The sequence below is a fragment of the Elephas maximus genome, chromosome 17 (assembly GCF_024166365.1).
Source record: "Elephas maximus indicus isolate mEleMax1 chromosome 17, mEleMax1 primary haplotype, whole genome shotgun sequence".
Classification (NCBI taxonomy): domain Eukaryota; kingdom Metazoa; phylum Chordata; class Mammalia; order Proboscidea; family Elephantidae; genus Elephas; species Elephas maximus.
The window spans coordinates 66,238,511-66,249,587 of NC_064835.1; the positions used below are offsets into that span (position 1 = coordinate 66,238,511).

The 11,077-nt window shown below is 52.0% G+C and overlaps 1 protein-coding gene across 1 annotated transcript; it reads left to right on the top strand.

Moving 5' to 3' along the window:
* The first annotated feature begins 6,884 nt into the window (after positions 1-6,884).
* Positions 6,885-8,455, top strand: ASPRV1 (aspartic peptidase retroviral like 1). The gene has a single exon (XM_049856784.1). It carries the CDS (start codon positions 7,101-7,103, stop codon positions 7,878-7,880), a length of 780 nt encoding a protein of 259 aa, XP_049712741.1. The 5' UTR covers positions 6,885-7,100; the 3' UTR covers positions 7,881-8,455.
* The last annotated feature ends 2,622 nt before the right edge of the window (positions 8,456-11,077 follow it).

An 11,077-nucleotide genomic window follows, 5' to 3' on the forward strand; every position in this document is an offset into this window, starting at 1 on the left:
CTGGTGGAGGAGTTGCACGATGCTCCTGTGCTGCCATTTTGCCCAGAAGTCTCTGACTGCACCTCGTACACCTCCACACACTCATCTTTCTGGATTCTGGGCATCCGTGTTTGGGTCTGTCTCCCTCATTCCTCTGTGAACTCTGTGAGGTAGAGCTCATGTGAGGTAGGGCTGATTCATCTTTCCATGTGAGACCGAATTGACCCAACAAGTATGTATGGAATTGCACCAGCCTACTGATTTGGCACCACCTCTCCCATCTGTGCTGCAGACTCTCTGGGTGCCTTACTTGAATTATAGCAACCAGCATGTTGTCTAGCACATAGTAGGTGCTCAATAAATGCTTGTTAATGTCGTTACCAGTTACTCGGAGCTTTCCGTACACATTAAGGCTCCACTCTTTCCATACACAATAAGGCTCCACTCTTTCCCCTTCTTCCTTTTCCTCGTTTCTCCACTTCATCCTTATGGTGCAAAAGAGAGACCCCAGAGACATGCCAGAGGGAAGTTTCCTCACTGCCCCTCCTCCTGCTTGTCTAAGTTAGGAGCACAGCTAAGTTGGGGATTGATTCAAAAGAAGCAGTTCCCTGGGTTGAGGCTATTTTATATGTTTTCATTGCTCACAATACAAGTTATCATTACCAGCAATTAAAACTATTTCAGGATCAGTTCAAAGCTGCGTTTGAGGTATTTTAAGTTGGATAAAAGTCCTCTATGTGTCTTGCTCGAAGCCAAGTTTTCCAGTATCATTAAACCCACTTGCATTTGGAGGTTACCCAACCTGTATATTTTGATTGCCTGAACATTTCATACATTGCAGGGGTGTTTGTTAAAAGTGGTTTAATGTCCCCAAAGGTGTTTGGACCTGTCTTACAAGTACCACTCCCAACCTCAATTAAGTGGAGGCAACAGTGAAGACAGGAGGGGAGGAGAGGGATCTGCATAGGGTCTTTCCCTAAAAGCCAGTCCCTCTGGCCAGGAGGAGCTTCCATGACCCCAAGGGAGGATAGCAGTGATCGGGGCAAGAAGGGGTGAGGGCTTGGTATAGGATGGAGACACCAGGAATTGGGAAGAAGGCAGGAACCCAATTTGGATGGCTGGGCTGTGAGGAGGGGACTGTGAAGGCCTTCTGGATGCCTTAAGTAATCTTCATATTTGATTGAAAGATAAAAACGGGGAAGAACTGGTTTTGGCAAACTGGACTTCTAGAGATTCAGTCAGCAGCTTGCTGTGACCAAGTCTTCGTTGGTTCAGGCCATGACCCTAAAGTGCTCTCAGTGGCATTGGGGCATGGGGACCACTGTTCCCCAGACACCTCCAGGGCCCTCCTGGGCCGCGACGTGCATGAAGCATTGCTGTTGGGCTGAGCTTGGCGGGATTCCCTAGGAAGTCTTCTTAAGTTGGAGGGTGGGAGGGCAGTCCAAGTGGGAAGAAGAGGTTTTGGAGTGGTGGAGAGCTGGGAAAGAGCCCTGCAGGCAGGAATGTTCTGTCCCTCAGCAGCAATACTGGCCTGTTCAATGAGGGCTGGGGCAGGGACACTCATCTTGAGAGGGTCTGAAAGGGGCCAAGAAGGGGACCAGACAGGGGCAAGCTGTCCTGCCCAAGGGAGTGCTTTGGCCAGGACTGGATGTTTGTCCTGGGTGAGTCCTGCTCATAACAGTAGCATTGGTGGTCTGAGGGCTTATGGTTTGGGGACAAGGAACTGCTCGCTAGTGCCTCAGGCGTCTCAACACACCTTGCTTTGGTCAGACCCCACCCAGACCCCTTGGGCTCTGATCTGAATTCCTAACTGGATTTTTGTGCTCACCTCTTTGCCCCTTCTTCCAACTTGAAGTCCTGATGCCATAAACCTATTGAAGCAGAACACTGGAAGCAGAATGCAGGCTGTGCTCCAAGGAGCTGTGCCACCAACCCCTTCCATAAACCCTCACACCAACCTGGGGACAGGGACCTCAGGATGGTGTGTGCAGGCACAGGGCAGGCAAATACGGGGATGTGCTGTTGGTGACGAATGCCCAGGGATGGGACAAATAGAGGGCATCCATGTCCTTGGCCCCGTGGGGTGGAAGAGAATGGAAGGTAGGATGACACACTTCAAAACTGGCTCCTTTCAAAGCAGTATGGCTGTGACTGGGGGCTGCTTTAAATGGGTCAGCCTTCACATGTGCATGGGTCTTAAACTCGTCAAAACTTGGCTGTTAAACATTTCTGTCGTATTTGCATTAGCTTGTAAGCCATGACAATGGGGTACCTGCCTAGTTTTCTGAACCAGCAAGTGCACCCAGAGGCTAATAAGCAGGTGTCTCCAATAAATGTGATTTGAATACTCAAGGTAAATGTGTGGTCAGGTCAACATGTGAAATGAAAACCAAAACCAAAAAAAACCCACTGCCGTAGAGTCAATTCTGATTCACAGCAACCCTACGTGTAGCACAGGGTAGAAATGTCCCATAAGGTTTCCAAGGCTGTAATCTTTAGAGAAGCAGACTGCCACATTTTTCTCCCATGGAGCAGCTGGTGGATTCGAACCGCTGACTTTTCAGTTAGCAGCCAAGTGCTTAACCACTGACCCACCAGGGCTCCTATGTGAAACAAATGGCAGGGGTGCCAAATTCTACATGTAAGTCACACCAGTCCGGAGCCGTTGGAACTGAGAACGGTAGTGCAGTTGTATGTGCTTGGGGTGTGCTTTACGTGTGCAGGGTATGTGTGCAGTGTGTGGGGAGCATGTTTTTGTGGGGAGTGTATGTATGTGTGGTATGAGGTAAGGAGTGTGAGTGTATATGTGACAGTATGTGTCATGTGCGTGAGTGTGTATGTGTAATTTGTGTGTATAACTGTGTGTGAATGTGTGAGTTTCAAGAGAAGTCTCCTCCAGATTTGTTAGAGACAAAACTAGCTATATTATTTGCAGCACTCAGTGCAAAATAAAAATGTGGGGGGCATGTTGTTAAAAAATTATTAAGAATTCAAGACAGCAACAGCAGAGCATCAAGCCAAGCTTGAAGCCCTTCTGAGGATGAGGCCCTGTACTTTTCCTCCCCTCGGCCTTCCTATGCTGCCTTTAAAGGGCCTTGAATTCCCCTGTGTTTTCTTTCCATCCAGCTCCCCAGGGTAACCTTGACCCCAGGAATGTAGGGAGATGCTGGAGCACTCTGGAGAAGAGCCAGAAGTGCAGTGGGGATAGATCCCTTAGCTGTGGCCTGGGCCTTGCAGGACTGGTCTCAACCTTTCTTAACCCTCCTGTGTTTTGGTCTGGGCCTCCTTGGGGGCACCAAAGTCCACGAAGTATCTCTTGGCTCTCAACTCAAAAGCCATCTCCTTAGAATATCCATGTGCCCTCACAGTCCGCCCTGTACCCTGCATGATGGCCCTGCCCTCTGCTTCTAGCTTCAGGCTCCTCCCCGAGCCCCCACTGTGCTCCTCCGAAGTCGCCAGTCAGCAGAGAGTCTACAGAGCATGCACCTCCCAAAGCTGGTGTGCCCTCACAGCTCACCAAGGGCTTCAGTTTTCAGGGGCCTCGATGGGTCCTACCTGGACCTGTGCTGATTTGTACGACTATCCCTGGGAGGAGAAGCAGCAAAGAGGGACCAGGGAGCCAGGCAGGACTGGGCGGGCAGAACTCACGGCCCAGAAATCTCTGTGAGGGGGTGTAGAGGGTGGGGTTTCCTTGAGCCCTTCCTGCTTAGTGTCCTGGTTTTCCTCCTCTTGGTTATGTGTGGTGTGCCTGCTTCAGATCACACTCAGGGCATGCTAATGGGTCATAATGAGGGTGTTCCCATCCCAATACCTATACTTGTCAATAATTAGCAGTGACTTCCTAGGTTCTGGAAGGAGGCAGAGAGCCAGGCCTGCTCCAGCTGGTTTAGCTCAGCGCCCCATTAACATAGCAATTTCAACGTCCCTTAGTGGTGCTTGGGAGTTCCAGGTCTGGCATCTTCCAAGGGTTGAGGGAACTCAAGAACTTACCTTCACCATGCCCCTGATCCTAGCCAGAGACCCGCTCCTACACTCTGTCAAAGGCTGGCTTCTGATCCCTTCCATCTGCCACAGCAACCAAGTGACCGCTGTATGCTTCTGTCAAGGGGATCCCAGTTGGGACTATGTGGACAGACACATCCTGGAGGGCCACCCCAAACAAGGCCACCTGCCTAAGTCAAAGTAAAAATTGTAGAGGAAGGCAGGGGCAAAGTGGGCTTGGGCTCCTTATGTAGAGAGGTGATTTGGCTCAAGTGGTTGGGTAGGGGTGGAAGTTGCTTTGAACTTATTGGTCACCAGTCATGGTACTTTGCCTGTTCCAGAGAGATGGTGATCAAGGCCCCCATGCAGGAGTGTGCTGATAAACTGGCTTTCCAGGGAAATGAAAAAGGTCCTGGTTTAGCATCTGCCAATTTCGGTGGTGTAAATATCCTACCATATCCCATCATATCCCATTTAGAATTGCCAGGTGTTTAAAACTGGCTTACAAAATTCTTGAATATTTAACAATCAATTCTTATTCACGGCCCATGGAGACCACTGCCCCCACCGGCGATCAGCAGCCCTCTCATTCCATGGCTTTGTTGGCATGACACCCTCATCCATACACAGGGTAGACAGCCATTTAGGCTCCCTGTGCTTCGAGGGGCCTAGAAGAAGGCCAGCCAGCTTGCTTCACAGGTTATCACGATGTTCACGGAGCTGAAGCATGTGCAATGACTGCCCAAGTGAACACCAAACCCAATCAAGTGACATGCCATGACCCAAGTGACCAAGGACTGCCCATTTCTACTCCAGAACAACGGGGAGATCTGACCTGAGGGTCTACCACCGGTGGTTGAAAAGTCACAGTCTGGAGCATCTGGCAGTCCCAGCTGACAAGCCGCCCTACCTCTCCCCTCCCTCGGCCCACCAGCCTTCTTACTCATTCTCACTTCCAATTTGGTCCTGGTTTGGCACCTGACCAACAGGAGACCAGGTGTTTGAGGTGATGAACATGAGGGAGCCAGGAAGCCACTGGGTTAGCTCCCCGGGCAATGGGACAACACCCATCCGAGGGCTGGGAGTCCATCCACATTAGTCCATTTGCAGAAGGGGCTTCCTGCTATTGCAGGTGGCTGAGCCATTTCTCTGCATACAGATTTCTCATTGTGCAATCTTCTCGGAGACCCACCTGCTCTTGACACCTCCCCCGTGACTCCATTTCCCCCTCTTCTGGGCTTCTGGAATGTCACAATGGCCCCACCTTGGCCAGGCAGCTACGATGAGAGATGTTGACCCAACTGCCAATCCTCTGGCTCACTGCATTAGGTGGTAGGGGCTGAAGCCAGCAGCAGGGACTGGCGGGTCTTTGGGTGTGGTCAAGGACCCTGGGACTGTGCAGGGCAGGACTGGGGCCAGAGCACCTCTGGGATTCAGCCAGGTTCTGGATGATGAGTGGCACAGGGAGCTGGTGAAGTACAGGCTCTAAGCCAGGGAAAACAGCCCCAGAGCCCAGGTGTGCCACCTTCTTCTTCGTGCATCCTTAGTCTCTCCTGCTTGGTGAGGCCAGGCCTGGGCCCAAAGTAAGTATCTCTGGGGGCTGGAGACAATAAAAAAATGCCAGATTTTGTGTGAGGCCCAGACTCTGATTCATAGCAGAAGACAGACTGGTGAACAAACCATCACAATGCACCATGACATGCATTCAATCAGACATGGGTCCCATGTCCTGGGGACAGAATAAAGGCTGTATGGGAGGTGACATTTAAATAGGATCCCTTTAACAGCCCCAGTCTCTCTGTGTAGGCCCACGCCAGGCCTCCGGCCCCAGGATTCACAGCTCTGCTTTGCGGACATCTTTAGGGGGCTTCCCAGGGTCACCTCCAACCCCGCTAGTGGGAGGGTCACACACAGCCTACTCCAGCCAGAGCTTTCCAAGTTCTCTGTGCCGGCATTGCCAACATGGAGCCATTCCCCCTTTCAGAAAAAAAGGGAGTGAAATTCGTGTTCCCCTTTCCATATAGAGGGCTGGGTTGAGGCGTGGGAAGGGGAGGGCTGTGATGCCTGGGGAAGGGGCTCTCAAAGACTTCCTGGAAGGTAAAAGGGACAAGCAGGGCAGGGAAGAGACAATGTGTGTGGCCCCGTGGATGGGACCTGCCCAGAGCTGGAGTCGGATTCCCCGTAGACCAGGAGCCACCCCATCCTATGTCCACTCCCAGACCTTTCTGGCCCACCAGCCTACTTCAGGGCCTTAATGAGAGCCCACAGGCCCGGGGCTAGCCCCGAAAATGGTTGACTCTGAATTAGGTGTAATCAATGAGGGGAAATTCCTGGAGCGATTGAATTCACGAAAAATGTGTAACGTCTCTGTGTGTCTCTTCAGTCATTTAAAAATGATTCCTGTGCCTACTTGACCCTGGGACCCTCCTTTACCTCCCACTCCAGGGCATCTCATGGGATCCAATACTTGGGTTAGAATATCAGAGAAACACCCATCCAGTGCCTGGCACCTAGTAGGGGCTCAATCAATGTAAGCTCCTTTCCTTTGGCCACTCCAAGTAATCACTTGGGGGTGAGGACAAAGGGGCTTTCCCAGTCTGAAAACGGTTGGGCACCTGGGTCCCTGCTCCCCCTTCCTTCTCTGGCTGATGACAAACACCAAGATGTCATAACATCCTCAGTGTCCTCATGTGTTTTTCTGGGACATGGACTGGGGAGGGTACCCAGGTAGGCCCCATCTGGCTGTGGCGGGCCTTTCTGGCAACGTGGGCTGGCCTGTGCTGTCTGTGGATGGATGCAGAAGGGTGAGGTACTGATCCTGCTAGTCAGGCAGGATGCTGGCAAGTGGGAGGGTCAAAAAGGGGCGGGGACTGTAGAACAAAGGAGAACGGGGAGCCCTGGGGGCCCAGACTAGGGATCAAAAAGGCTCTGTAGAAAGGAGGCCAGAGCACTGCCTGCCTCTGCATCCAGCAGTCTGTCAGAAATCCCTCACCTGGTCTCTTCTGCTTGCCCACAGCTGGGCAAGTAAGCAGCAGTCCATTTAGAAGGCCTTGCTCTCCAGCGTGATTGCGCCAACACTGCTCTGTGGCTTTCTCTACTTGGTGTGGGTTGCTGCTGCAGTTCCAGAGGAGAACAGAGGCATGGCTGGGAGCGGACACAGGAGCCAGGAAGGCCACCGGGGGCAAGCCTTTGTCCCAGAGCCTTTTGATGGAGCCAACCTCGCCCCACATCTCTGGCTGCACCGCTTAGAGGTCATCAACTACTTCAACGATTGGGACCATGTCACCAAGCTGAGGTACCTGAAAGAGTCCCTCAGGGGAGATGCCCTGGAGGTCTACAGAGGACTCAGCCCTGAGGACCAAGGAGACTATGGGGTTGTGAAAGAGACCCTAATGAAGAATTTTGGGGGCCCCAGTGCTGCCCACAGTCACCTGCCCAAAGAGATCGTCTTTGCCAACAGCATGGGTAAGGGCTACTACCTCAAGGGGAAAATTGACAAAGTGCCTGTTAGGTTCCTGGTGGACTCTGGAGCCCAGGTTTCTGTGGTCCACCCGAGCTTGTGGGAAGAGGTCACTGATGGCGATTTGGACACCCTGCGGCCATTTGAGAATGTGGTCAAAGTGGCCAATGGTGCTGAAATGAAGATCCTGGGTGTCTGGGATACAGCGGTGTCTCTGGGCAAGCTGAAGCTGAAGGCAGAGTTCCTAGTGGCCAATGCAAGTGCCGAAGAGGCCATCATTGGTACTGACGTGCTCCAGGACCACAATGCCGTCCTGGACTTCCAGCATCGTACATGCACCCTAAAAGGAAAGAAATTCCGCCTTCTGCCTGTTGGAGGGTCCCTGGAAGATGAGTTTGACCTGGAACTCATAGAGGAGGAACCCTCTTCACAGGAGGGGCAGGAGCAGCTCTCCTATTGAGAAACTCCCTTTCCTATACTCCAAGCCTTGGTGGGAAGACCTTCCAGAATAGGGGGGCATATATCCTCAGGGTAGTCAGTGGGCTTGGCCAACCCTCAAAAACCAACCCTTGCCCTCCCCCTCCCTCTGCAGGGGCCCTAATCTGCCCCTGGTGAGGGAGGCACCCATTAAAAAAGGCACAGGTGAGGGAGAGCAGGCAGACTTTCTTCAGGGGAGAGGGTCCCCATTGTTGTCAAGCTACTATTGGTGGCAAAGACTTGAAGGCTAGAAGAAGGTTCGAGAAGAAGGCTAGGAGTGGTTGTCTTTGATGGCAGACTGGGGGACCCTTTCAGATTCTCTGAGGTGTGGCTTAGTCACCTGCAGGTCCACATAGTCTCAGCTGAGCTTGGTATGGCTTCAGGGTCCTCATGAGAAAGTCCCAGCTCATGGGTAAGGATCACAGCTGCTCTGGAATTCTTCCCTGTTGAGTCTTCCCACTGTGTGATGGTATGTTTCCTTCTGTCATTTGCTTTGAGCCTTGTGCCAATTATTCAATTACTTCAAAAACCAATAAAGATTGATTCATGGAAAAACCATGTAATGTGTTGATTGGAGATGAATGGAGTAGATGTGTGAGGGTGGGAAAAACAGGAAATAAATGTCAGTGGGATGGAAGAGCCAAGTATTTACTGAGTGCCATCTATGGTCCTAGCCTGGAGATATAAGAGGAATATATATATATACACCTTGGATTTTCTAAGGCAGCCTCTTCAAATATTTTTACTTATTTCCTCTGTAATTTCTCTCATCATTTCTAATCTAATCATCTATCCGTTAATCATTTCAAACTACAATATTTTAGCATCCAAATGGCCCCTTACACTCAAAAGTGACCCTAAAGTTATTTGAGAGATGTCTAGATTGGGGATTGAAAAATTGTGGTTATTGTAAACAAACAGGAAAGTACCTGCCTGGCAAAGAGGTTCTTACAGCCCTGCTGGGAGCCAGAACTTGGAGGCAGAAAGCAAGGTCAGGAGTCAAGATTTGACCTGTGTGGGGCAGCCCGAGGAAGCTCTGGAGGATAGAGGAGGGGGCCGCAATGGGTCTCCAGCAACGGGGGCTCCAGAAGTTGGAGGACAGCTTCTTCCTAGAAGGACTTGAAATGAGCCTAACACTAGAGAAGCTAATGGAGTGGGGTGGACATGCCCAGATCAATAAATGGGGTGCTCATCTCTTCTGGGGGTCCAGCTCATATTTTCTTCCAAGTTCCTGCTTCTAGCTCCAAGACTCAGCGAGGTTGGGAATCTGAAAGCCCCCAACCCAAAGGGAGAAGCTGAGTGGATAGAAATCTCCATAAAGGAGTAGATTTGTTTCCAGTCTCACCACCAAGTACATATGGACAGCCAGTTCTCAGGGGCAGGTGACCATACCCTTTGAGCTGACCATGAGCACTGGAAGGTGGCCCAAGGCCAAAGGCTTGGAGCTGCTGGGACTCAGTGATCTGCAGGGAGACAGAAGGGTGGGTAGGGCCATTTTCCCATCATGAGGGTGGAATAGACCTCTTCTGGAAGTCTACCACCTGGATATCCTGGAGGGAGAGAGAAGCAGCCTGAGTGGGGAGCCAGAATGTGGGGCTCCCTTCTTTGACGCTAAGAAGCCACTGGAACTTGCCTTTGGACCCCCTGAAATTGTCTGAGCTGCTCCTGGCCCATTCCTCCCGGACTCAAGCTGTGATTCTCCCTGGGAATGAGGCCTCCCGCCCAGTCCCTAATCCCCATGGTTTACTGAAGCCTGGTCTCTGGGAAGCCAGACGTCTTAACTGGAATTAGCTTTGTCAGCCCCAGGGCACGTGGGGCACAGGGTGGTGGTGATCTGGAGAAAGCCTTTCCCAGGAAAGCAGGCCTGGAGAAGGGGGTGGGGCACAGCGAGAGGGGTTGGGGGAACTGGAGGAGGAGATGGTGCTCACACCTCCCAGATCCTGCATCCCCCTTCTCCAATTTGTTTTTCAATCCTCCTCTCTGCTGACCTAACAAGTGCTGCTTCTCTCCTGGGCCAAACCCTCCCCTGAGGGAACAACCTGGGTGGCACCTCCCTGTGACCTATTTCCCTCTAGGTCCTTCAGGTCCTAGCCACTTGCTAGGCTGAAGGAAGGAGGGTGAGGAGTCCGTGGGGAGGCGATGAGGGGATTGGGGACTGGGTGGCCAGGCTAGAATTCCAGGGCGACACCCAAGCTACCCCTTCCTTGCCTTGCCTTGCACGCAGTAGGGAGCTGAGCCCTGTCCCAAGAAACGCAAACCACCAATCTTTCTCATGCCCTGGTCTGAGTGAGGAGCAGTGGTCTGAGCCAGCAGGTTCCCCACTCCTCCCAGCTCCTGGGGCTGTCCTCAGGTTCTCCCCTGGGGCAAAAGGAACACGGATGTCAGCGGCCCCCATGGCTCTGACCTGGAGGTTGGGAGTGAGACTTAAGACAGGCGCTACGCGTGGGTGTGAGAGAGACCGCAAAAACAAACGTGTGGAACCAGGGCTGCAGGATCGGGGTCAGCTGCTTCCTAGGAGCAGAGTATCAAAGGGGTTGCTGGGAGAGAAGCCAGGAAAAGTGGGTTGAGGCCACATCACAGAAGCCTTGATGCCTGGGTGAGGAATTCTCACTCGACTTACTTGGCAGGTGTTTGAACAGGGGAGGAGCAGAAGATCCCCCTGGCTTCTGAGTCTAGGATGGAGGCAAGGGGCAGCAAAGCAGCCCAGCTTGGAAGTTCTGTATCCAAACTTAGGAAGGGCTGAATTCAAGCTGATGGGAAGGAAGAGACAGACGCAGGCATCAATGTAAAGGGTTTAGTCCTGGCTGCACGTTAGACTCAACTGGAAGACCAGTTAAAGTCAGCTCTTCCTGTGATTCTTAGGTTTGAGGCTGCCTGGTGCAATCCCCAGCGGTATATACCTCCTTGCTACTCCAGATGTGGTCCCTGGACCAGCAGAAGGGCGGCATCAGCATAACCTGGGAGCTTGTTAGAAATGCAGAATCTCCATCCCCACCCAGACCTGCACTGAAATCTGCTTTGAACGAGATCCTCAGGTGATTCTCGTGCACATGAAAGTTTGAAAAATGCTGGCCTAGAACAGTCTAGTGTTAAGGGGTGACACCTGGTCCCTACAGGACAAACCCTCCCACCCCATAAGGACCAAAACAAAAAATAAAAACCCATTGCCATCGAGTTGAT